Here is a 25,857-nt window from a genome sequence, read left to right as displayed (position 1 = left end):
GCAGGGAAGCTGGGGCAGCTCCTCTGTGGAAGATTTCTTGTCTCTGGGCCACTGATTCCTCCCTTGGAGTTGTGCTCAGTGATGCGGAGCATATGAGTTTTGCAGGGGACCGGGAGAAACCACCTATAGGACAGATCCTCCTTTCACTAGCTCACCCCATCTCGTATCCAGAGCACCACATCTTGGATTCCGGGGCTGAGGTCTGAGAGTGCAGACTAGAGCAGGGCCCAGGCCAGAAAGGGAGTTGGAGGGGGGCTGCTCTCGGAGAGATCTTGGGCAGCCCTCAGCTGGCCCGAGAGCCCACCCTTACCCTGAAGAGTGTTCCACAGAGAATACAGGTGTCAGAAGGGGAGGAAGCAGAGGAAAGAGACAAGGGATAGAGGAGTGGTAGGGATGGGAAGATGTCTGTGGATAGGGTAGTCAGAGGCTATGGCAAATAGAGGCCCAGTCATCCCATATTAGGCCTCTGCACACCCAGTTCCAGGCCTTACCAGGGACAGTCTTTCTCACTCTTCTGGCCTGGAACCCACTGCTTTGGCTTATAAGTGGCAAAAGCTGGAGGTCGTATTAGACTGGGGCACTTGAAAGCCTGGGGTACCAAACCCTGAGCGAAGGAAAAGGAGTTCCCAGGCTGCTCAGACACCTCTAGATGGCGCCAGAGAGCCAAAACTGAGTGGGAGAAACTGAGTATTGAGTGTGTGAGACACTGCGTGTGACACAGTGTGTGACTCGGTGTGATTGTGACAGGGAGCGTGTAGCACTGCGAGGGCGTGTGACACAGGCCGTGACACTGCTTGGCTTCGCGGGGTAGGGACCCATGTGACTGTGTGAATGTGTGTATGTCACTGGTAAATGTGTCGGGGTCACAGCTCCATGCCGCCCAGAGGGCAGGTGATTGAGGGACCCTCTAATAGCCCGAGCTTAGGCGCGTTACCTCATCCTCACACTTGTACATCTCCCCAGTCCTCATTCTAGAGGAGCCCCCCGGGGCCCGTTACCCTCTCCCTCGCACGGTCCCCTCCATAGCCCCACCCCCAAGACTTGCTGCGGCCACCGACGCTGACCGCTCTGCGGCTTCGGCCAGAGGGGGAGGGGTGGACTTCCCCTGAGCGCAGTGAGAAGGGAGGGCCATTCGGGGTGATCTGGGGGTCTGGGCGGGAAGAAGGTGGATCTGGAGGAGCAGATGCCCAGAAAAGAAGGCACCGGGGGAGACATTTCCCGTGCCTCCACTTCCCAGGGGGGCAGGGTAGGGGACAGGTGTTTGAGTGAGGTTAGGAAAGGAATTCGGGAGGGGTCCCAGATGGGGGCACGGGTGGGATAAGTGTAAACTGAAGAGCCAGGGAGGGGGACGGTCTGTGTATACGGGCCTCGGGTAGGGGAGAGATAGCCAAAGGGGTCCTGGCTTTGGGGAGCGGTGCTGGGGTCCCCTCCCAGCAGGACCAGAGCGGTCCCGAGCTCCACCTCCCGGCCGTGTTGGGCGGGGGAGGGGGCAGGGAGGCGGGAGGGAGGCAGGCGGGCGGGCCAGGAGGGAGGGGGAGGGAGGGGGCGGGAGGGAGGGGGCGGGCCCGGCTGTGCTCTCCGTTCGCCGTTGGCTCCGCCACCGCTGCCGCCACCACCGCCGCCTCACACACTCGGGGAGCGGGAGCGCGGCGCGGACGCGAAGCCGCCGGGGCTGCTGTGCCCAAAGCCAGCCGGAGCCGAGCCTGAACCGCAGCGCCAGCCAGAGCCGTGCCGTGCCGAGCCGCAGCCCGGGCCGGGGCCGGTGGCGGCTCATGGACTGCAGGGCCCGCGGCCTGCGCTGCCCACAGGCGGGTAAGGATCGGTGGCGGTGGAGGCGGTGGTGGCTCCCGGCCGGGAGCGGCCATGGCCGGCAGGAGCCGAGGGAGGGGCGCTCGGCCGAGCGAGGCCACGGGGGCCCGGTCGGTGCTCAGCGCGCCGGGGCTGAGGTGGGGGCGGTTGGGGTTGCGGCTGGGGCACCCTGGCCTCCAAGGTCCGCCGCAAATAGCCGAGCGAGGAGAGCGGGTGCTGGACTGGGCTCCAGCCTGGGCGCCCTGCACCCCGGAGCGCTTGGAGCTGCGGGGATAGGGGGGCTCCAGCCGCGCGAGGGATGGAGATGGCCTGGGGCAAGCCCAAAGCCCCCAGTTGGAAGGGGGGCCGTCCCCGAGGATGTAGCAAGCAAGGACCCTCGTTCACAACGCGCGCGCGCGCACACACATACACACACACACACACACACACACACACACTTGTTGGGCGACCAGCTCGGATCACTCAGGCGCTTCCAGCTCCCCGCGGGCACCCGGAGGGCCAGACCACGGACATATGTACACACATACATACATATGTGCACACAGGCATACCTCCCGCACACCAGCGCCCACTGGGGCACCGTCAGTAGCTTAGAATCTGCTTCAGCTTCTGCACGCTCAGCAGCACGGACACACAACCCGTGGCCATACAAAGCAACAAAACACAACCGGGTGTGACATTCGGCGACATGGACACACAAAAGCAATCTCATGCCCGCACATACGAGTGTCACGACCACAGTTCTCCAGATGAACACTCAAAACCCAGCCCCGCACACACATATTCCTTTAAGGCACACACCCTAACATAAATTATGTTACACTCCTTGGCCAGAACACAGGTACACAACACATGTCTCGCTTGCACCCCTCGACTGCACCCATAAACACAGAACCCAGTGTTTCAGCACACTCCTTGACGGCACACGCCCTAACACAGCAAGTGGCACCCACAGCAGCGCCTCACGGTCACAAACACAGGATCTACTGCTTCACACATCTTAACACTGGGTGTCACACACACCTTCCACCAACAGTGTCACATTACACCTTGCAGCGTATACACACAAGCATACACGCTCTGTCCCTCACCCTCGGAGGCCAGATTCCGTCAGGGGAAGCCGCCGGGCCACCCGGAGAGCCCCTAGAGCCCGTTTCCCCTTAGCGCCGTACAGTGAGTGTAAATTTCGGCCCAGCGGGAACCCTAGGGACTGGCCGGACCTGCTTCCCCGCTGGCGCCTCCCCACCCCCACCCCGGGGCCGGCCGGCCGGGAATTCCCGGAACGAGCTGGACCTGGCAGCCCGCGCCAACCCCTCCTCCCCGGAGCTCCAGGGCCCTAGGTCCCTTTGCAGAGGGTGCAAGCCTTGGGCGGTGTTTGCGACCCTCTTCGGACCATTTAGCTTCGTTCTCCAAACCACCTGGATCCCCAGCACACCTGGGGCCCACACACCTGTGTCCTTCTCACACCTGGGCGTCCTCTCCGCCGGGTCCCGGCTGCAGGCCAGAGTCGTGTGTGCGGGCAAGGCCCTGGGACCAGGAGGGCACGCGCGCGGCACGCGCAGGAGCACAACCGGCAGGCGAGAAGGACTCGCACCCCTTCCCCCCGCCCCAGCTACCCTCGGGAGCCCAGACTTCTGGCCTCAGTTTTTCAGCAGTGGTCGGAGACCATTCCTTCTAGCAGGAAATATTCGGGGCTGCTTTGAGGTCTTTGACGATTGAGAGTGGGGCAAAGCCCCCTTTTTCCGCTAGAGGGTCCGTTTTACGAGAATTTCTCCTCCGGGCCGGGCTCGCTGCTTTGTGATTCCGGCGCTGGCTCCCTCCCCGCCCCCTCACTGCGCCCGCTGCGCGGCTCTAGACGACGCCGGCTTGCGGGGGTCCCTAGGCTGAGGCCCGAGAGGCGGAGGAGGAGGGAGTCCCCGCGGCGGCCCCTGGGGCTGGGGGCACCAGGGACACGCCGGTGAGGCGCGTTCTCACCGCGCCGCGCCTCGCCCTGAGCTCGGGAAGGCCCGGCGTCTCCCTGCTGAGGGTGGGGGTGGGGTGGGGCCGGCCGAGCCGGAGGCCGGCGGAGAACAGCCGCCGTCCCACCTCCCCCGACACACTCTCCCGCGTCCTCTGGGAGGAGATACCCCGCGCGCAGGAGGTGTACGGGGAGCGCCCGCTGACCGCGGCGGTGTAGGCTGAGGTCTGCCCCGGCCGGCAGAGTCCAGGACGTCGTGCCGGAAAACGCCGAGAGCCTTCCATTACCTGCTCTGGGCCAACCCTTGGTAGCTGCCAGGAAGGAGAGCGCGCAGAAGGTGTTTGTGACAGCCCAGAGGTCTAGGTGTGTGTGGGGTGGATGGGTGTTACTTTCTTGACGTGGCGGTCTGGGAGGATTGAAATGTGTAATTACGACCAGACCAGGGGATGTCGTGGAATAGAGGAGAGAGGGATGAGAGGAGCCTCCAGAGACTGCCAGGGGCGGGGTGGTAGGGGAGCAGGTCCGGTTTCAGTTCTGGCTGCATTTAGTTTCTTCCCTTCCCTCCCACCCAATCCCCAATTCCAAAAGGGATTTCAGCTGGAAAGGGGGGGTCTTGCTGGTAAGGCGTCCTCCTGGAAGACGGGCTGCTGCTGTGGCTACTTGGTCAGGGGAGCTGGGCTAGGTAGAGATGGTGAGCTAACTGCCGCGGAGTGTGGGTGGAAGGGTCAGGGGAAGGTCTGCAAGGGTGGGGGGAGGAGCTGAGCAGGAGTCAAGGCTGGGGGGGAGAGGAGATGGGAAAGGAGGAGGCCCTTCTGATACGGGTGAGGTCTGCCCCTACCGTGAGAGAGGATAGTTGGTGCTGCAGAGAGAGATTCTTTCAACCATGTATTGAGCACCTACTGTCTGCTAGGGCCCATGGTGGGTGATGAGGATGCAGTACTGTAGTAAGACAGACACCATCCTTGCCTTCATAGGTCTTCCCAACTGGCAGGGGATTGGCTCATTTATTTATTGAACCAATGAGCACCTGCTGTTTGCCTGATGTTGGAAATCAAGTGCTGTCTTCGGTGATGGAAAGCTATCTGTCCTTTACAACGTAATAGACCTTAATGCATCGGCTCTCATTTAATCCTCCCAAATAACTTCAAGAGGCAGGATTATTTCCATTTCACAATATGGAAATATGTTCAGAGAGGTAAAGTCACTTGGCCAAGGTCACACAGCTAGGAAGTGGTGGAACCAGGGTTTGAACCCTGACAGTCTGACTCAAGAATGCAGGTGCCTGGAAACCCTGCAGAGGCTAACAGAGGGTTGTGAAAAAGAAGGGAGAGGAGCTGAGGGCTGTGCACTTATTCACTGTGGGAAGCCTCTGAACAGCTCCACCCCACACAGCCCAGCTTGCTTACCCTCCTCTCCCAGATGTTTGCTGTGTCCCTTGGTGATTTGTGCCCACAGTGGTGGTGACTGTTGTGTAACAGTGCAGGAGTGAGGGTCAGGGCTGACCTGGCCTCTGGGACAGTGATGTCTGCCCCTGTATGTTTCCTCTCTGGCCACAGCATTCAGCAGGAAATGGCCCCTGGTCCCCGAGGTGGACTGTCAATGAAGGTTCCAGGTGAACCCTCAGCACTGTTCTCCTTCCTCCCCAGATGTTGACACAGATGGCGTTTTCCTTGCCCTTCCCCGGACTCTGCCCCCTCACACCTCACTGTGCTCCTCTGGCCTGAGAAGAATGAGTCACTGCCCCTACTGAGGCTCTGGCTTCTCAGGGTCCTGGGTGCCCAGTGTCGTTAGGTGGAGGTGGGGACACCCCTGCTGGGAAGGCAGCCAATGCCTAGGGAAGGGCAGATAAGGCACTAATTGTTTCAAAGGCTGCTGTCTGGGACTAAGGACTCCCAGCAACCAACCACCAGGACAAAGTTCAGGGATGGTGGGTGGGAGCAGGAGGTAGGAAAGGCTGCCGCACTGCCACTCCTGGCTGTTCTGTCTCTCTCTCTGCATCCTGGGAGGCCTGGGTTCCTTTGGACCTTGAACCCTAGGCTCTCTCTCTTTCACTCCTTGCCCTGCAGGTTTGGCAGCCCAGGGATTGTGTGTGTGTGTGTGTGTGTGTGTGTGTGTGTGTGTGTGTGTGTGTGTTGGCGGGGGCAGGGAGGGGGGGTGACAGGGGTGGTACATAACAACCACTGATTTGCCTTCCCCCATCCAGCCTTTTCCCAATTCAGTGAGGAGGCATTCTTATTTCTCAAATCCCAACTCTTCTGCTTACTACTTCTGTGACCTAAGGCAATTATTATTTTTGAGCCTCAGTTTTATCATCTGTATTATGGGGAGCCATAAATTAATAACAAATAGTACCCATTTCAGTGGGTTGGGAGGATTCGATGGGAAATGGATGTAAATGTAGTGAAATCTCTCGGGGAGTGTTAGTTGGGTCGATGGTGATAGTGAGGAGAGTGATGATGGTAATAAAGGTGACGATAATAGAATCTATGCTTCTTTCTTAACTCCAAAGACCTAGAGTACCTCAAAGTTGTTCCCAAAAGGTTCCTGACCCTTGCTGCCTCCACCTTGCTGCCTGGGGGTTTCTCCAGGTCCCTCTTCCAGAATCAGAATTCCTAAGGGTGGAGCCAGATAATACTCATTTTAAAGGAACTCTCCAGGTGCTTAAAAGAGCCTAAACTCTCTTCAGCTCTTATTGGGCAACCTACTCTGGGCAACCCTCCCCCAACCCCATTTCCCCCCCAAATTCCACCTTCCTCCCAGGAAACCGCGCCCCCTCCCCGCCCCCAACCTTGCTTGCCTTGGATATTCCCTTTTGGTTTTCTTCCCAACTCAGAAGTTAGATGCCACAATCCTTTCCTGACCCCTAAGGGTGACAGGGTGAGTGAGAGAATGTGTATGAGAGTTAGGGGGCAGGCGTGGGGAGGGGGGATGGGGGGGAATGTGTCACAAGCATGCTACGTTTGTGCTGCCTGGAAGGCCTGAGGGGTTAGAGCCCCTGGTTGTGACCCCAGATGGGGAAGGAAGCCCCCAAGGTCAGTGCTTAATCTGTAGCTCTTAGAGCGGCTACAAATGAAAGTCACCCTGACGGTGCCAGACCACGGACCTCTGAATTTGTAGCCAAAATTTCTAAGTGTTCATTTTTCTTGGAAAAATCTGCAGTGTGGTTTCATAAAATACGTAAAGGGGAATGTGACCCAAAAAGGTTACAAACCGTTGATCTGGAGGGAGGGAGTGGAGGCAGGCCGGCACTGCTTTATTTCTCCTCTTTGTCATGTTTAGGGTAACTCCCAAGTAACCCCCACCCCGCCAAGACTTCCGCACGGAATCGGTGTTCACAGTGATCCCATGTTGTGTGTGTGCTGTGCAAGGGAGGGCAGGACAAGGCGCCCAGAAGGGAATGAGGTTCTTTGGAGACAGGTGTGTTTGGGTTGAGGCTTGTTGGTAAGATGAGCCCAGTGCCAGGTCCATGCAGAGAGAGGGGAAATGGCTGGAGGGTGGGTCCAAATAGAGCATCAGATAGATTCCTCCCTCCTTTAAAGAGATTAAGATTGCAGCTGAGAGGAAACACACACACTAATCTGATAACAGCCTCACAGGCGTTGAGCCTATTAGTGCGAGGAGTGACCAGGGAGGGGCTGTGCTTGTGTAAGGAATCTGCATTCAATGACCATTTGCTGAGAGTCTGCTAGGGACCTACACAGAGAAGGATTAAATCAGACCCCAGGGAGTTCTCAGTGGAGTAGGGAAATGGGCAAGAAAACAAGCAGTGACCATACAGAAAGTTCCAGGATAGGCTAAGCCTGAGAGGTGAAGTAATCACAGTCATTCATGAGCTGTTACTGAGTACCTACGGTGTGCAGGGTCCAGGGCAAGGCCCTGAGGATGTAAACAGAGCAGAGGCCCTCCCAGTCTCCACTCACCGTCTCATAGGAAAGAGAAACAATTCACAGGTTATTTCCCAAACAGCTACCTAACTGCAACTGTGCGTGCTTTGAGGGAGCATTTGTTGAATACTCACTGTGCTAGGCATTTAGCCCACATGATCTCAGACTCCCTAGGAAAGAGGTAGTATTATCCCCATTTTACAGATAAGGAAACTGAGGCTCTAAGTCAATTGCTCCAGCTCACGCAGTCAGAAAGTGGGCAGCTGGGGTTTGCCTCAGACTGTCTGATGTCACATTCCCTGCTCTTCTCCACCCTGCTGCTTACATCTGTCAAATGGGTACAGCCCAACAAAAGTGACAAATAGTCCTTGAGTTAGAACCACTGTCAGCTCCACGATGACAGATTGCATCTGTCTTGTTCGCCGCTGTGTCCCACTGCCCAGGATAGCGCCTGGAATGTTGTAAGTGCCCAATAAACGCTCACTGAATGCATGAATGAGCGCCTATAGTATGCCCAGCTCTGTGAAGGTGAATGGGTGGGGGCTGGGGGATGAGTGTAGGGAGCCCTGTCCCTTCCTTCGGGATGCTCGGAGAGGAATAAGTGCAGAGAACACAGGAATAAGTGCACAATAACTGGGATTGAACAACAGGGGCGGGCGGTGTCCCAGGCTGCACAGTGATTCATTGCCATGGGATTGAGACACACAATAAGTGGCTGTGAGTTGGAGGAAGGAGAGGTCACCGAGGGCTGAGGAGGCCTGGGAAGGCTTCCTGGGTGACCAGAACCTGCCTTCAGTGGGGTGGGTGTGGCCTGTGACAGGGCCTGGGGTGGGATTTCCAGGTATGGGGCACGTACTCCAGGAGCTAGGGAAGGAAGATTGAGCCTGAGCCTCTGCTGAAAATACTGGGCTGAAGATTTTGGATTTGAATAGAAGGGCTGGCTGTGGTCGTGGTAGTGCTGGAGAGGAGGAGGGAGGCAAGACTGGGACTTAGCTGGAGGGTCTGGCTGGGGTCTGCTGATGCACAGCTCAAAGCTGGGGGAGATGGGCAGAAGAAGCAGGCTCTTGTGGTGATGGCAGTGCAGCTTGTGGTTGGCTGGGGCATACAGGGCTCTAACTGGAAGGATTTGGGGGTGGGCGGGGAGAGGCAGGTATGAGATGGGACTGGACCGATTAAGCGGGGGAGGGGCCAGATGTTCACTGAGAGACTGAGCAGGGGTATGGGGAGTGAGCGGTCAGGGCAAGGCTGCTGGTGTTATTGGCAGCTCTGTTCCAGTTAGACCTGCTGGGCTCCTAGTTGCTAAGGATAGGCTGGGGCAGCTCCCAATGCCAATTCCAGGGCTAGTCAGCTCTGACCACAGTCCTGACCCCAGTCTTGACGTCTACTCTCTTCTTCCACATACCTGCTCGTGTCTCTCCTCCCCGCCGTCCCCCACCCTGGTGGAGAGGGAGGGTAGAGGAGCCCCGGGAGCTGTGTGTGTACACACAGGTGTGAGTGCCCAGGGGCATGTTTGTTTGGAAGGGGCTCGGGGAGGGCTAACACCTACTCCACAGCCCTAACCGGTGCCCAGTCCAAGCTGGCCCTTCACGAGGGTGGGGACATTGGGCACTAGGGTGATTACTGCCAGGAGAAAGGGATCTGAGATGTCCTACCTCCTGTGCGTACACTGACTTGGCATCTCAGAAGGGAGAGGAACGTGACATCATCCCTTCTCCCTGCAGCCAACGTGAGTGGCCCTCAGCGTGGGCAGCTGACGATCCGGGGTCTGGGGAACGTGAGGGTACCTGCGTCTCTCTCCTACCTTGTATGTGGGGGTGGGGGGGTGGGGGGGTTGCTCCTGGTCTCGCCCTTCCACTTGCTGTCTCTCCCTATCTCAGTATCAGGGTAATTAGCATGGGTGACTATGGCAGGATGCTGCTGAGAAGGAGGTGTTGGGCAAAGCACAGAGTAGAGAGCAGGGAGGGAGGGAGTGTCAGGTGGGTCAGGGCGTTCCTTGGGCAGGAACTGCTCTAGACCTGCTCCTCCAGCTGGGGCAGACACCGCTGCTACACCAGCTGTGGGTGAGACTCAGGGTTCTGCGCTCTGTACTAGGGCAGATCTCTCCTGGGAGATCAGTGTGTAGGTGGCAGAGGGGGAGTCGGCGGCTGGCTCTGGGCAGCCCCCAGGGCCTGGGCCCTCCTCCCAGCTGACCCCCTGTTTTGTCTCCCTCACATACAGCCCTCCTGATTCTGGAGCCTGCCCGGATGGGGTCCCTGGGGCACAGCCCAGGCCCTGGGGGGCAACGGTTGCTGCCGCCTGCCTTGCTGCTGGCCCTTCTGCTGCTGCTGGCTCCGTCCCCAGGCCACGCCACTCGGGTGGTGTACAAGGTGCCAGAGGAGCAACCGCCCAACACCCTCATTGGGAGCCTCGCAGCCGATTACGGTTTTCCAGACGTGGGCCACCTATACAAACTAGAAGTAGGCGCCCCGTACCTGCGGGTGGATGGCAAGACAGGCGACATCTTTACCACGGAGACCTCTATCGACCGCGAGGGGCTCCGAGAATGCCAGAACCAGCTCCCGGGTGAGCCCTGCATCCTGGAGTTTGAGGTGTCTATCACGGACCTCGTGCAGAATGGAAGCCCCCGGCTGCTAGAGGGCCAGATAGAGGTCCAGGACATCAATGACAACACGCCCAACTTCGCCTCGCCAGTCATCACGCTGCCCATCCCCGAGAACACCAACAATGGCTCACTCTTCTCCATCCCAGTGGCTTCGGACCGCGATGCTGGCCCCAATGGTGTGGCATCCTATGAGCTGCAGGTGGGGCCCGAGGCCCAGGGGCTCTTTAAGCTGCAGGTGGCAGAGGACCAGGACGGAAAGCAGCCGCAGCTCATCGTGATGGGCAACCTGGACCGGGAGCGCTTGGACTCTTATGACCTCACTATCAAGGTGCAGGATGGTGGCAACCCCCCACGCGCCAGCAGCGCCCTGCTGCGGGTCACTGTGCTCGACACCAATGACAATGCCCCCAAGTTCGAGCGGCCGTCCTACGAGGCTGAGCTGTCTGAGAACAGCCCCATAGGACACTCAGTCATCCAGGTGAGAGGCCCCTCCATCTAACTGTCAGGGTGACCCACATTTAGAAATGGGAGCCTACCCCAACCTCGTGAGAGTTCCCTTCACTTAAGGGCAAGATGGCCAAGATGTTGCGGTGAGATCTCTTTTCCCCAGCCCCCGCCTGGTGAGACCTTCCCACAAGTCCACCACACCCCAGCAGGGGATTTACTTTCCTCTGTCAAGCTATTCAGGTGACAGTGACATAGCGTATGAACAGTGATCCCCCCATCCCCGAGGCAGACTCGAGCTGGAGAAACCTCTGCAAAGTGAAACCCCCTCCCAAGTCAAATGATATCCTTCTCCCCAGCCAAGTGAGCTGAGCTGGAACAAGTGAACCGCCTTTTGTCCAAGTAGAATCTCTCCAGAGATGAGAATGTCTTCCCAACCAGGGGCCCTTTAGCCACATGCGAGTTTCCTGAGGCTGGAGGACAGAGCCTTGCTTTGCCCATCCCTGACAGTCACAAGAGATCATTTTAGCCAGGTGAGTCCTCAGAATTCTAGAAAACTGTACACAGATGTCTGTACACCCACCTCCTCCCCTAGGCACAGGGTACCCATGGGTGTGGGGTGCTGGGCACAGTAGGGGGGGTCGGTGGCCTCTGCTGAAGCTCTCAACACCCCTCTCGATGGGAACTGCCCCAGGGGCTGGGCAGCTTGGTGGGGTCAGGGCCTGGGAGAGAGCAAAGAAAGCGTCCCTGCAGACAGGTGGGCGTATCTCCCACTGTCATCTCAGCCCTGGCCTCCTGCCAGCCCCAGCTCCTTTCTCCTTCCCCATGGGCTGAAGCTGTCTGTCTCTGGTATGAGGAAGCTGAGGAGGGCTCACCATTACCCGTCCTGGGAAACCCTTCATCCCAAGTCCTCAAGCTGAAGCAGGGCACGGGGAGGAGTTTGGGCCTCTTTTTAGAGGCTGGTGGACTGGAACCTGTAGAAGAGAGACTGAGAAAGAAAAGGGAGACAGACAGTCGGGGATGGCGAATAATCATAGCCTAGGTGCCAGGTACTGTTCTGAATACATTATGTGTATTATATCATTTAATCTCCACAGTACAATGTAAGCATTATCCCCATTTTGCAGATGGGGAACTGAGCCCACAGAGATTAGGAAACTTGCCTGGTAACCCCCACCTGATGTGTTCAGATTCCACCTTGGCCACATCCAACAGTTTGGCTTCAGAGCCCATGGGTGTAAGAGCTGGGAAGCGGGATGACGCAGGAGAATGGGGCAGAGACGAGGCTACGGGTAGACAGAGCAGAAAAGAGAGGATGGGAGAGAGCCAGCAGTGGGAAAGAGGCAGAAGGAGAACTGAGCAAGATGGGAGGGAAAGAGAGACAGAAGTCAAGACTCAGAGACAGAGACAGAGAGGTGAGGTGGCAAGAGAGGCAGACAAGGAGGTGGGTGACCAGTCTAGAGACAGGGAGACAGTGGGGATCATAATGAAAAAGCTGGTGACAGACTGGGGGAACAGGGGGATGGAGGGGCGAGGAGAAACCATTAGAGGGGTGAGCAGAGACCAGGTAGCTCACCAGTGTTTTCACTGACAAAAAAATCCTGATGGGAAGGAAAGGAGACTAGCAGTGGCCTGAGGGCCTGCTAGGTGCAATGCCCAATACTGTGTCAGCACCGATTTTCAGAGCTGGATGGACAAAAAGAGGGATAAATGCTATGTAGGGAGCACTTGCCATGTGCCAGGCAGTGTTAGGCATTTTTACACTTATCATCCCATTTAATCCTCACCACACCCCCATTAAGTAGGTTCTATCATTATCCCCATTTTGCACATTTGTAGACTGAGGCTTGAGGATGTTAAATAATTGACCCAAGGCCTCATAGTTGGGAAGTGGCAGAGCTGGGATTTGAACCTAGGACTCTTGCTCTGCTCCCCAGAGACTCTGCCAAGTGGCGCCTATCCTGTCTACCCCCTACCCCCTCCTCCCCCGCCCCCGCCCGCACTGCCATCACATTCTGTTGGGCTGTGACCTAACTCCATCCCTCTTGTTGCTCCCTGACCAGTGCTACCTCATGACCGTTCCCACCTGGCTCCTGTTGCCCCATTACCACCCATGTTTGTATAGACTTGGGCCGAGTGTGTGTCGGCCTTGGCGTGGAAGGATGCGCCCACTGCAAAGGGACAGACAGTTCATTGTGTGATGCTGGGAGCCCAGCCCGCTGCCAGCAGGCTCTGTGGGCTGCACCAGCCCCTCCCTCCTGGCCGCAGGCTCGGCTGGATTCCTCAAGTTGATGCCTAGCCAGCGCCAGCCATGGGAGGGGAAGAGAGATGAAACAGGTTTCCCCGGTTTTGACAGAGTGTAGTGACCTGGCCTGGCGGGCTCCCTCTGACCCACATCCCTACCTGGCTCCTTTCGAAAAAGAAATCCCCTCACCTGTGGCCTCCAGAGGGGCACGTGGGTCTCCATTCGTGTGCCAGTAGACACGTGCATAAACATACCTTCTCACGTAATCACATGTGTGTGCATGCATGCGTGTTGCACACATATGTCACGCATACACACCATCTCTACTACTCACACCTTTCCAGCTCTTCAGAAGGGTTTGAAGGCCAGTTTAATCGGGTGGAAGGGCTGCCCTAGCTGCTAATTGGATCCTCATCCCCATATTTGGGTGGGCTAGTATAGGAGTGATGAGTAGCGTTCAGTTCTGCCCTGTCCCATCTCTAGTAGTAGCTTGTAGCACCACTGAGGATTTGTGGGCTGTATCTGTGCTCTTCAGGGAAAGAGATCCGTAATATATGCCAAAGTGTCAGGATTGGGAAAAGGGCAGGGCATGCATGTGCTGCTTTTGGAAAGGGTGCCTTGTTAGATTAGTTGCGTCTGCCGTGCTCGTTGGAAAGGCAGAAATGTGTCGCTTAATTTATCGCCAAACTAACCCAGCCCCGTTTTCCTTGTTTCTTCCCCCTGCCCTGTAGGTGAAGGCCAATGACTCTGACCAAGGTGCCAACGCAGAGATCGACTACACGTTCCACCAGGTGCCCGAGGTTGTGAGGCGTCTTCTGAGACTGGACAGGAACACGGGACTTATCACTGTGCAGGGCCCCGTGGACCGTGAGGACCTAAGCACCCTGCGCTTCTCGGTGCTTGCCAAGGACCGAGGCACCAACCCCAAGAGTGCCCGAGCCCAAGTGGTGGTGACCGTGAAGGACGTGAACGACAATGCCCCCACCATTGAGATCCGGGGCATAGGGCTGGTGACTCACCAAGACGGGATGGCTAACATCTCAGAGGACGTGGCAGAAGAGACAGCTGTGGCCCTGGTGCAGGTATCTGACCGAGATGAGGGAGAAAACGCAGCTGTCACCTGTGTGGTGGCAGGTGACGTGCCCTTCCAGCTCCGCCAGGCCAGTGAGACGGGAAGTGACAGCAAGAAGAAGTACTTCCTGCAGACCACCACCCCGCTCGACTATGAGAAGGTCAAAGACTACACCATTGAGATTGTGGCCGTGGACTCTGGCAACCCCCCACTCTCGAGCACCAACTCCCTCAAGGTGCAGGTGGTGGATGTCAATGACAACGCACCTGTTTTCACCCAGAGTGTCACTGAGGTCGCCTTCCCAGAAAACAACAAGCCAGGTGAAGTGGTCGCCGAGGTCACTGCCAGCGATGCCGACTCGGGCTCCAATGCTGAGCTGGTTTACTCGCTGGAGCCTGAGCCGGCTGCCAAGGGCCTCTTCACCATCTCACCTGAGACTGGAGAGATCCGGGTGAAGACATCCCTTGATAGAGAACAGAGGGAAAGCTACGAGTTGAAGGTGGTGGCAGCCGACCGGGGCAGCCCCAGCCTCCAAGGCACAGCCACCGTCCTTGTCAACGTGCTGGACTGCAATGACAATGACCCCAAGTTCATGCTGAGTGGCTACAACTTCTCAGTGATGGAGAATATGCCGGCGCTGAGTCCAGTGGGCATGGTGACGGTCATTGATGGGGACAAGGGGGAGAACGCCCGGGTGCAGCTCACGGTGGAGCAGGACAATGGTGATTTTGTTATCCAGAACGGCACGGGCACCATCCTTTCCAGCCTGAGCTTCGATCGGGAGCAGCAAAGCACCTATACCTTCCAGCTGAAGGCGGTGGACGGCGGCGTCCCACCTCGCTCGGCTTACGTTGGCGTCACCATCAACGTGCTGGATGAGAATGACAACGCACCCTTTATCACCGCCCCTTCCAACACCTCCCACCGGCTGCTGACCCCCCAGACCCGTCTGGGCGAGACGGTCAGCCAGGTGACAGCTGAGGACATTGACTCTGGTGTCAACGCTGAGCTGACCTATAGCATCGCCGGCGGCAACCCTTACGGACTCTTCCAGATTGGGTCGCATTCCGGCGCCATCACCCTGGAAAAGGAGCTTGAGCGGCGCCACCATGGGCTGCACCGCTTAGTGGTGAAGGTCACTGACCGCGGCAAGCCCCCTCGCTCTGGCACAGCCTTGGTCCACCTGTATGTCAATGACACCCTGGCCAACCGCACCCTGCTGGAGACCCTGCTGGGCCACAGCCTGGACACGCCGCTGGACATCGACATTGCTGGGGATCCGGAATACGAGCGCTCCAAGCAGCGTGGCAACATCCTGTTTGGCGTGGTGGCGGGTGTCGTGGCCGTGGCCTTGCTCATTGCCCTGGCCGTGCTCGTGCGCTACTGCCGGCAACGGGAGGCCAAGAGTGGCTACCAGGCTGGCAAGAAGGAGACCAAGGACCTGTATGCCCCCAAGCCCAGCAGCAAAGTTTCCAAGGGAAACAAAAGCAAGGGCAAGAAGAGCAAGTCTCCCAAGCCCGTGAAGCCGGTGGAAGACGAGGATGAGGCCGGGCTGCAGAAATCCCTCAAGTTCAACCTGATGAGCGATGCCCCTGGGGACAGCCCCCGCATCCACCTGCCCCTCAACTACCCACCAGGCAGCCCTGACCTCGGCCGCCACTATCGCTCTAATTCCCCACTGCCTTCCATCCAGCTGCAGCCCCAGTCACCCTCCGCCTCCAAGAAGCACCAGGTGGTGCAGGACCTGCCACCAGCCAACACTTTCGTAGGCACTGGGGACACGACGTCCACGGGCTCTGAGCAGTACTCCGACTACAGCTACCGCACCAACCCCCCCAAATACCCCAGCAAGCAGGTAGGCCAGCCCTTGAAGCTCAGCATACCCCGGCCCCCACCCCACCCCTACCACGGGGCCATCTGGACCGAGGTGTGGGAGTAACAGAGCTGGTGTCTCGGGCCTGCCGTGCTCACCAGCCCAAGTCAGTGGTGGGAGGTGGAGCCAAAGATCGGGGGATGCTGGGACCACTGATGACCCTGCTGCCTCACCCAGACTTGGAGGGTCGGGCCGAGCCGAATGCAAACTGAGGGTGTGCTCCGTGTCCCCCCCCCAACCCCGCTCCGCACTGGGAGAGAGGCCTGTGGCTTGTCACATCCTGGGACACTGGACCACCCGCTGGGTCCTGCAGGTGGGGACTGATGGGTAGGTGAGCAGAAGGGTTTGGAGGCAGAAGCGGGGAGGGAAATGGAGAAGAAGTCTCCTACAAACGTGGGTCTCTGTCCGAGACCAGCCATGGGTGCTTCTCTAGGGGGGAAAGGGGGAGACCTGGGGTCCTGGTGGGTAACCAGGTGGATGCTCTGTCAGGGAAGGGGGCCTCCCCACTTGTGCCTTCTCTGTGTACTGTGTGTCACCCTCTTCCCCACCCCAGACTCCTGGGGCTGGGCCCCAGTTCCCCTCCCCCAGCCCCAAACACTTCACCCTGATAATAAAGTTCTCTATTTTTGGAGTTTTGGCTTCTTATTTTCCTGGAACTGAGAGAAGGAGCGAGAGAGACTGGAAACAGCCCTTTGTCCGATGTCCTGCCTCACTTTCCCCATCCCTGCTCTTTGTCCCTTCCCCCGTCCCAGACCTGCCCCTCTGCCCCAACCCTATCTTAATTGACCAGGTCCCCCCGCCGCCCCACCATGACCATGTCCATGATTGGGGGAAGTGCTTTCTGAGCAGGCTTCAAATGGAGCTGTCCAGCAGTGTCCCCTTCCCTCACGTTTGTGAGACCTCCCTGGGAATGGCACCCTTTACCAAGAAAGCGGATGGAGATGCACCCAAGTCCTGCCCTTTCTCTGCTGGCTGAGACTTGACCTTTCCCATTTGTGCACATCGGAGCATCTCCCAACAGAGCTCAGACCAGAGCAGCTGGTGGGGGTGGAGTGCAGCCTGGCTGCCTCAGGTGAAGGCAGAGAACCTCTTAATTATACCAGGCACCTTCCCTCGAGGTAAGATCGTCCCAAGTCCTTTTCCCAGCCTCTTCATCCCAATACCGCTCAACACCCAGCAATTAGCCTGCTCTGCCCTGTGACTTCCCGCCATGGTCACCAGTCTGGGCTGCCGGGAGGGAGGGCCCAGGGAGAGGGGAGGATATCCCCCAGTGCTATGGACTGACCTGCTCTGTATCCCCCCTGCTGACCAGGGCTGAGGCGCCCTATCCGGCCCCCTCCCTTCCCTTCCTTCAGCTCCTTGCTCTGGCCACCCTGAGCTGCTAGCTCTCACTCACTCTCTCTCTCTCCGTCTCTCACTTCTTGCTCTCCTGGGTCTGCCCTGTCTCTGGCTGTGCCTGAGGAGGAGGCTAAAGTCCGGGTGAGGGGCCTCAGGTCCAGGGGGAGTCTCTGAGGCCAGAGGCAACCTGTCTCCGTGGCGACTGAAGAGGCTTGAGACACTCCCAGGAGGTCCAGGGTGCCAGCTCTCTACTCTGATTCCGTCCACAAACTCCCCAATGCCCCGGGGTACCCCCAAAGTAAAAACTCCTAGGGGCTTTGGAGGAGTGGTGCATGGGGAAGTGAAATCTGGTTTCATCGCGTTTCCCTTGGACAAATAAGCATCTCTAGGGTTACCTCCAGCAGCTCCTGACCAATCATTCTTTCTCTTTTGTTCCTCTCCTTGCTGCCACCGCCTCTCTCTTTCTTCTGTTCCTTTAGCTCCTTAATCTCTTTTTCTTTCTCAAGGTCTGAGGGATTATCCCTTACTCGGCTCCAGTCCAACCCATCCGTGGAGCCACACTGAACATTCAAACACAACAAAACCGCAACACCAGTGTCATCATTAAGACACATAGGCTGAATCCCTACTGTGTGCTCAGCATAGTATTAGGCCTTGAGGGAAAAATGGTCACATTTCTACAAGACATACAAGTAACAAGATGAGGCAGTTGAGAATCGTGGTGTCGATTCTCACCAGTGAGAACTGCCACATATTAAAGCTCTTCCCAACTTGTTCTACCACTTCTGCCACAACTTGCTTCCATTTTTTTGAGTCCTTACCAGGTGCAACGTACCATGCTGAGCATTTTATGTGAATTAGCTCATCCACTGCTCATAACTCTTTGTGATGCAGGTCATTTTACAGAAGTGAAAACTAGTTAGCGATGGAGTCAAATTCAAACACAAATCATCAGGAAATCTGATTGCCAGAGTCTGCTGTTTTCCGTTACGCTATAAAAAAGGGGTTCCAAGCCTAAGTTCACATTAACCTATTAAAGGCTCTGCAAAGCCTGCAAGAAGGGAAAACCTGTTAAACTTTGTGTAACTCTGGGTTTTCCAAATTTTTATTTGACCATGGTGCCCCCTCCCTTTCTTTGAGGCACACAGTATGAGAAAACGTGCATAGGACATGGGGGTGGGCTTCTGGGAGGGGAATGAGAACCCTGAGCTGGCTCTTCATAAAGTGAGGAGCTGGAGTTGGACGGGAGGCTGAGCCAATCCTGAGGTGAGGCTGGAGTGAGCGAGCGTGACCAAGTCGGAGGCAGGGGGAGGGCAGAAAGGGGATTCTGGCTGGAGTGGAGGGTATAGGAGGGAGCTGAGACAGGAGACTGGAAGACTGTAGGCTGTAGAGGACATAGATGCTTTGCCAAAAGTTCCTTAAGAAGAAGTGGGAGGCCCCGAAAGCTCATGAGTTTTGGATGAACTGAGTTTTAGAGAGTTTACTGGAGTGTATGGTGGATTTAAGGTGGGTAGAGGTGAAGGTACAGGACTGCACCTCTAAGGTCTGAGCAAGGATGGTGGAAAAGGGCATGATGGATGGATGGATCAGGCTGACCTTCTGGAGAAATGACTCACAGAACTCAAGGGATAATTGGATATGGGATAGAGATGGGGAGTGAGTGGAGAGCTACCAGGATCCCCAGATAGATATCATCCTTCTGAATCTGGGTGGTAGGATGATGAGATCTTTGCCCATGCAGACGCTGAGTAAAGAAAAAGAATTTGGTTTCAGGCATGTTGAATCTGAAGGGTCCATAGGGACGGCCGATTGGAAATAACCAGCAAGGGTCTAGAACTTCTGGACTAGGGTCTGAGAGAGATTTTGGATCTAGGCTTTTTAAGATTTGATAGTCATAGAATGATAGGGAATATTTAGCGTTGAGTATGACCCAACCCTCCATTTTACAGAAAAGAATCATAGGAAAAAGACCCAAGTGATGTGCCTAGGAGGCAGGACTGAAGCCTTGGATTACCAGGCACAGGTTCTGCAGGGAGGGAGGGCTGCTGGCTAATGTCTTAAAAGAAAACTGGAAAGAAAAACACCCAACAGCCAGACTGCCCTGTGCCTCCCAGACCCTCCTGGAACCTATTCACTCCATCACCAGGTGGACGTGCTCCTTTACATCCTCCCAGCCCCAAGTATCAGGTCAGTTTTGGGGATCTTGTCTGTCATCACCCAGACCTTTCAGTGTTTTGGATCCCAACGTGGATCTCGAGAAGGGTTGCCTATGCCTGAAGGTGGGGTGGGAGCCAAGGTGGGAAGGCGGCTCCAAAGCTCCCTGTGCTGACAACCTCCCTTACCCCAGCTGCCTTGGATGGCACGGAAATTGTGTAGGGCATCAGGAGGGTGGGTCTGCAGACCTGGGACACCCTCGTCTGGCCATCTTGAGAACCTCCTATTGAGAGTTTTAAAGACAAAGCACCACAAGGTCTTAGAGGATTAGAAGGAGCCTGGAGACTCGTCAGCAGGGCCCTGGGCCCGGGCTGCTCCCACCCCTGGCCCACAGGGGCCCGGGTCTGCGCCCTCCACAACTTCTAATTTCCAGTTGGCAGGAGAACCAGTGGTGGTCCCAGGTGGGTGTTTGGGGGATGGGTTGGTTGTACCGAGTGCCAGGCTGAGGTTGCCAGATCGTCAACCCATGGCAGGCAGGCAGGGCTGCTGTCTGGGAGCAGCCTGTCCCTGTTGCCCTCCCTCCACCCCAGTCCCTGCGCCAAGCTCCTAAATCCTGGCTCTACCAAGCCAGCGGCCCCTCCCGGAAGCTCCTTCCTCTTTCCTAGAAGGAGTCTCCGTTCGAAGAAGCCAGCCTTCCGAATCCCTGATGTCTGCTGGGCCCCTCCCCCCATGCCCAGGTCCTCCTGGGCCCTGCCCGCTCCAGTTAATACTGTTTCCTGATCTGGAGGACTGGGGAGTTCCCAGTGTTCTGCTACCCCACCCCCAAGGTGCCCTGGTTTGTCATCAGGCTCCCTTTCCCTCTTCCCTCCCACCTTTTTCCACTCCCAGGCCTCTCTGAAGGGGAACGCGGTGGGCACCTGGGTGGGTGGGGACTCAGCAGGGAGTCCTGCCTGTGGCATTACAGACCAGGGGTGAGGAACAGAAGATCAGAAAGAGGTTAGCACCCCACTGGCTGGAGGCAATGAGAAGTTAACAGAGCAATGAGACAGGTGAGGAGCTGGAGTCTGGAGGGTGCTATTTGGAAATCAGGGAACTGTTCTGGTATTGGTGAGCTGTTGTGGAATTAGGAGTCTGTCCTGCTTTTAGGGAGCTGTTGTAAAAACTGGAGGCTTGCTGGTGTTTAGAGGCTATGCTGGAATTAGGGGAGTTGGCTGGTGTTGTGCTGTTCTGGTGTTGGCTGTCTGGAATTAAACAGAGGCCGTGCCAGTACTGGGAAGCTGTGCTCTAACAAGTGGTTGTACTGGATTAAGCTTATTGTGCTGGCCTGGGAGCTATCATAACACTGGGGCCTGTGCTGTGTTGGGACTTCCAGTGCGTGGTCCTGGCTGTCCGGGGAGCTGACCTAGAATCAAGGGGCAGTCCTCTATTAAGGTCTCTGCTTTCTGGGGGGGTTCTGCTGTGCTAGGGGGCTGGGCCTCTTCCTGGTTGCTGTTGAGGCCTAGAGGGCTAGGAGCTCTGGGGGTGGGCTTGGCTGGGGCTGTAGCCCGGTGCGGTGGTGGCCCCGTGGCGCAGGCTGGCCGGCTGGCAGTGACACTCCCTCTCCCTGCAGTTACCTCACCGCCGAGTCACCTTCTCCGCCACCAGCCAGGCGCAGGAGCTGCAGGACCCGTCCCAGCACAGTTACTACGACAGTGGCCTGGAGGAGTCCGAGACGCCGTCCAGCAAGTCATCCTCGGGGCCCCGACTCGGTCCCCTGGCTCTGCCTGAGGATCACTATGAGCGCACCACCCCCGATGGCAGCATAGGAGAGATGGAGCACCCCGAGAACGGTGAGGGGACCCCAGGAATGAGTAGAAGCCTGTGAGTGATGACGAGACCTTAGAGGTAGCCTCCATCTCTCGAGCTCTCGTGTATTCAGCAGTAAACACTGTGCTGAGTGCTTTCTGGTATACGTTCATTTAACCTTCGCAACCGCTCTCTGATCTGAGAACTTTATTGTGCCCCCTTTACAGTGGGGGAAACGGAGGCTCAGAGAGGTTGAGTCACTTACCCAAAGTCATATACAGGAAGTGACAGAGCTGGGAGGGATTCACACCCAGGCACCTCTGACTCCAAAGACTTTGAATTCAGCACTACTTTATTCTGCTTCCTGGGAACAGAGACCCTGAGAATGGGGGCCAGAGGGCTCAGGTGGTGGTGAGGGAACTTTGAGGGGATCCTGAGATAATGAGAGCGCAGAGGGCCTTGAGAAAAGGGAAGGGACCCTGGATGCTATGAGGAGCCCAGAGAAGGGTGTGATGATCCCCTGTCGGGAGGAGCAGGAGAGGGTGTGGCTGAGGAGAAGGAGTGGGGAGGCCCGGGGAGGGGAAAGGCTTGTGTGGGCGGGGCTTGGAGGGTGATGGCAGACGTGGGATCTGGGCTGGAGCAGAGGTCAGCATGGGAATGGATGGGGGGCGTGTTGTCAGAATGTGTGTGTGTAGTGCGTGTGTGTGCGTGAAGGCACCTCTGGTGGCCCGTGGTGGGGAGACTAAATCAGCTTCCCCTTGGGATAGAAAGACTCTCCAGCTTAGAGCTTTCCTCAGATCTCATCCCCTCCCTCAGTCCAAACTCCCCCAGCCCGCCACAAGATGAAAAGTTCCACACCTCACCCCTCGGCCCAGGGCTCTTGTCTAACCTCCCAGGCCCCAGGTCTCAGAGTGCCCTCCATCCCCACCCTGCCCATCATCGTGCGATCTCACGCCCGTCTCGTCCTTTTTGTGCCCGCGCAGAGCCGGCTGGCCGGAGCAGGCCCTGAGGTGGACTGCCAGGTATGTGGGAGCTGCTCTGGGGTCTGGGGTCTGTGGGACTCGGCCCAGCACCCAGCCCCGCCCACCCAGTGCCCGTGCTCTGCTCCGTGCCACGTTGGGTCCCCCCACTCTGCCCTGAACTGAAGAGCCCCGGAGGGGTTAACAACAGAGCTGTCCCCTCCTCACCTTGCACTGGCAGGAGGCCAAGCCAGGGAGGGTGGTGCCGCTCAGTCACATCCCTGGACGGGGTGGGGGGCACCGCCTGGTACTGTCCCCAAGCGAGGGCGGGACAGGGGCAAGTGTGACAGGAAGTACTCAAGGCCCAGACGTTCCCATGGAGACCCCCACTGCCCAGCAACCACACTGGCTACTGCTGATGTCAGACAGCCAACTTCTGTTCCCATGGGTGTTCTGGGCAGGGAGCGGGGCAAGGCCAGGGGGGTGGTGGGTGGTGTAGGGGCCGGAGTGAGGCGGGGAGGGGCTGCATGAGTGTGCTTGTGGATATGTGAGTGTGTGCTTCTACGCAAACCCCTGGCTTTGTAGCAGGGCCTTGCTATGCTGGTGTGGGGTGGGGTCCCAGGGCAACTGGGAGCATGGTGAGGCTGGAGGGGGCTCAGAAGGGAGGCATGTGCCCACCTTTGTCTGAGGATAGAGATGCCTGGTGTAGATTTGTGTGTCCACACCTATCTGAGGGTAGGAGTGTGTGTGTGTGTGTGTGTGTGAGAGAGAGAGAGAGAGAGAGAGAGAGAGAGAGAGAGAGGAGAGAGAGAGCAGTAGAGAGAGAGAGAGATTGTGTCTTTAATGAGGATGGGGGTTTCCTCACCCCTATCTGAGGGTAAATGTGCATGTTTCAGCCCGTCTGGAGATAGATGACGGAGTGTGTAGATGGGGTGTGTGTTTGTGCACCTGTCTGAGGGCAGATATGGTGGATGTGTGAGAGGAGAGCTGGAGGGTGGGTGAGGATGGAAAGAATGTGTCTATTTAAGGACAGATTGTGTGTGTGTGTGAGAGAGCACGCATGCGGTGGATGGTGGGAGGGTGTGTGTCTATTGCGGTGGATGGTGGGAGGGTGTGTGTCTATTTGAGGGTGTGTGTGCCTGTGAGCTCAGTGGGCAGGAAGGGGCGTGCACCCCCGTTCCAAGGCGGCATGGAGGCGCTGGTGGGAGGCTGTGGAGCAGAGCTCTGCGAGGCTGCCCTGCCTGAGGACCATCCTCCCGGCTCTCCCCTGCAGACCTGCGCCCTTTGCCTGACGTCGCCATGACGGGCACATGTACCCGGGAGTGCAGCGAGTTTGGCCACTCCGACACGTGCTGGATGCCTGGCCAGTCATCTCCCAGCCGCCGGACCAAGAGCAGCGCCCTCAAACTCTCCACCTTCGTGCCTTACCAGGACCGAGGAGGGCAGGAGCCTGCGGGCGCCGGCAGCCCCAGCCCCCCGGAAGACCGGAACACCAAAACGGCCCCCGTGCGCCTCCTGCCCTCCTACAGTGCCTTCTCCCACAGTAGCCATGATTCCTGCAAGGACTCGGCCACCTTGGAGGAAATCCCCCTGACCCAGACCTCGGACTTCCCACCTGCAGCCACACCGGCATCTGCCCAGACGGCCAAGCGCGAGATCTACCTGTGAGCCCCCTTCTGGCCGGCCGGCCATCCCTTCCCCAGCCACCGGCCAGCTCCCAGGTGGGCCCATGCCAGGGCCCCTGCTCCTGACCCCTCCAGCGTGGACTTCCTGGCCAGGGCCCTGAGTGGGGGGGTTACTGGCCTCATGACCACACTGGCCCTTCCCCCATGCAGGGTCCAGGTCTTCTTCCCTCACTTCAGCCCCCAAACCCTAGGGAGCCCCCTCTTCCCCTTTATGGGGCTCCCCCCAGCTGATGCCCAAGAGGGCTCCTCTACAATGACTAGGCTCCGGTTCCTCGACTTCCAGGGATCACCCCCTCACTTTGGGCAGATGGCAGAGTCAAGGGTGGGCAGCACACTTTTAACTCGTTGTGCCCCGCATGGCCAACCAGGGCGGGCATAGGACGCCCCCATTCCAGCCCTGCAGCAGGGCTGAACTGGGGAGCCCCTGTCCCTGGGAACTCCCAGAGGAAACTCTTGACCGCCAGGGGCTCCCTGAAGGGCTTTTGTTACCAAAGGTGGGGTGGGATGGCGGTGGGAGTGGGGCGGAGGCCTTGTCTTCCTATACTGCTCCTGGGCTGGCCCACCTGCCTGCCGCATGCCCATGCCTGGTCCCATCCGGGCACCCCCCCTTCCCACTGGTCATGCAGTGTCTGTATATAAGGACCTTGGAATGACGTCCCCATTTCTGCCTGATTTGCAACTTTTCTTGTTGATGTTGTGTTGTCTTGGGGGGGCCCCTCTGGGGGGAGACCTGCCCTGCTCCCCCTCTTCCCTGCCGCAGTGCCCCCCACCCCAGGCCTCTATTGTTCCATGTTGTAAATACCCCTGGGGCTGTGGCAGGATGGGGGTGCAGGCCAGGGAAACAAGGGGGGTGGGGGTGGGGATGGGGGAACACTCGCCTATCAGCAGAGCTGGGCTTTTATTTAATTTTTTTTAAGAATACAAATCTCTATTTTTTTGGAACTGTTGCGCTGTGCCCTGGGGTGGGGGGGATCCCCGCTCAGGCTGGCCCCCACATCCAGACGAGCATCACGGAGGGGCCCTGAGGCTGTGGGGGGCAGCTGGCCGGGGGTGGGGAGACTGTGCCTCTGGCCTGGTTGGGTGAGTTGGGAGCAGGAAGGTTTGCTCAGGGGGTGGCTGGTTGCTGCCCCCAACAGGGGGTACCTGCACCCTGCCCCCTCTCTGCTCTGCACCCCCCCCCCAAGCCCCTGCCATGACTGACCCGTCAGCCTGTAAAACCACCATTGCCTTGATCTCAGGGGGTGGGAAGGGCTGCCTTAGGGCACCCTGGGCTCCAGGCCCCCTTCTTCCAGTTGGGCTTCCCTTTGCCAGGGTCAGGGGTCCCGTGGCGTGGGGGTATCGGGGGGCAGAGAAGCCCAGTCAGCCATGATGAGGTGGGATTCTTTTCTTCACCTCAGGGGGCCAGGGTGTGAGGGGCATCCTGCAGAGGCCCCATCTCCCACTGTGGCCATCTCAAAGCCTCAGCCCCTCTTCCTTCCACAAACCCCCACTGCCTTGGCCCATACCTCTCCGGCTCCCCAGGGGCCCAGGCTGGGAGGCTGGAGACTCAGGGTATGGCCCTTGCTTGACTTAGTCTAAGCCTGGGGGTGTGGCCCGAGGGTGGGAGGGGTGGGTACAGGCTGCTGGGTCGTCTGGTGCCTTTGGGAGCTGTGCTGCTGGAGTCTTGACTCCTGTAACCCCAGAGACCCCACCTCCACCCCTGAAAGCCAGGGGGCTGAAGAATCACCTTGTTCTCTGCTCCGTGCCCCTAGCTTGGCTTGGGGTAACAGTGCTGGGAAGGAGAGCCTTGTTAGGCTCGTGGCCCCAGCATACACAGCCCTTCAGTGGAGGGTGGAGGGGGGGTGGTGTAGAGTGGCCTGGGGTGGCAGCAACCAGGTCTAGGGATTGGCCAAAGGCTCCTTTCCCTGGGGGAGGCCCAGGAAGTGGGCTGGGGCTTGTTAAAGAGACAGCCCCTTCCCCCTGCACAAACGGGGCAGGTGCAATAGTGGTGCAGTTGGTAACGTGAGGTGCCCCGCTGGTGGGTCAGTGGCCTCGAGGGCTGTCCTGGGTC

At 57.9% G+C, this 25,857-nt stretch overlaps 1 protein-coding gene across 1 annotated transcript; it reads left to right on the top strand.

Annotated features, from left to right (window-relative positions):
- Positions 1–1,634: 1,634 nt before the first annotated feature.
- Positions 1,635–25,280, top strand: PCDH1 (protocadherin 1). The gene is made up of 5 exons (XM_079918044.1): positions 1,635–1,812; positions 9,868–10,730; positions 13,673–15,868; positions 20,988–21,207; positions 23,396–25,280. The coding sequence occupies exons 1-5, from the start codon at positions 1,773–1,775 to the stop codon at positions 23,788–23,790; spliced, it is 3,714 nt and encodes a 1,237-aa protein (XP_079774170.1). The 5' UTR covers positions 1,635–1,772; the 3' UTR covers positions 23,791–25,280.
- The last annotated feature ends 577 nt before the right edge of the window (positions 25,281–25,857 follow it).

The sequence above is a fragment of the Stenella coeruleoalba genome (genome assembly GCF_951394435.1).
Source record: "Stenella coeruleoalba genome assembly, chromosome: 3".
In the NCBI taxonomy this organism is placed as follows: Eukaryota; Metazoa; Chordata; class Mammalia; order Artiodactyla; family Delphinidae; genus Stenella; species Stenella coeruleoalba.
Note: the sequence above shows the minus strand (reverse complement) of the source record. Positions and strands in the feature narration are given on the sequence as shown.

What these genes read in the sequence shown, in the direction of transcription:
- PCDH1 (XM_079918044.1), top strand. Translation starts at nt 1,773, where the DNA reads ATGGACTGCAGGGCCCGCGGCCTGCGCTGCCCACAGGCGG. An exon ending in TAGGACACTCAGTCATCCAG is followed by an intron (nt 10,731 to 13,672) that starts GTGAGAGGCCCC and finishes CCTGCCCTGTAG; the next exon opens with GTGAAGGCCAATGACTCTGA. An exon ending in CCAAATACCCCAGCAAGCAG is followed by an intron (nt 15,869 to 20,987) that starts GTAGGCCAGCCC and finishes CTCTCCCTGCAG; the next exon opens with TTACCTCACCGCCGAGTCAC.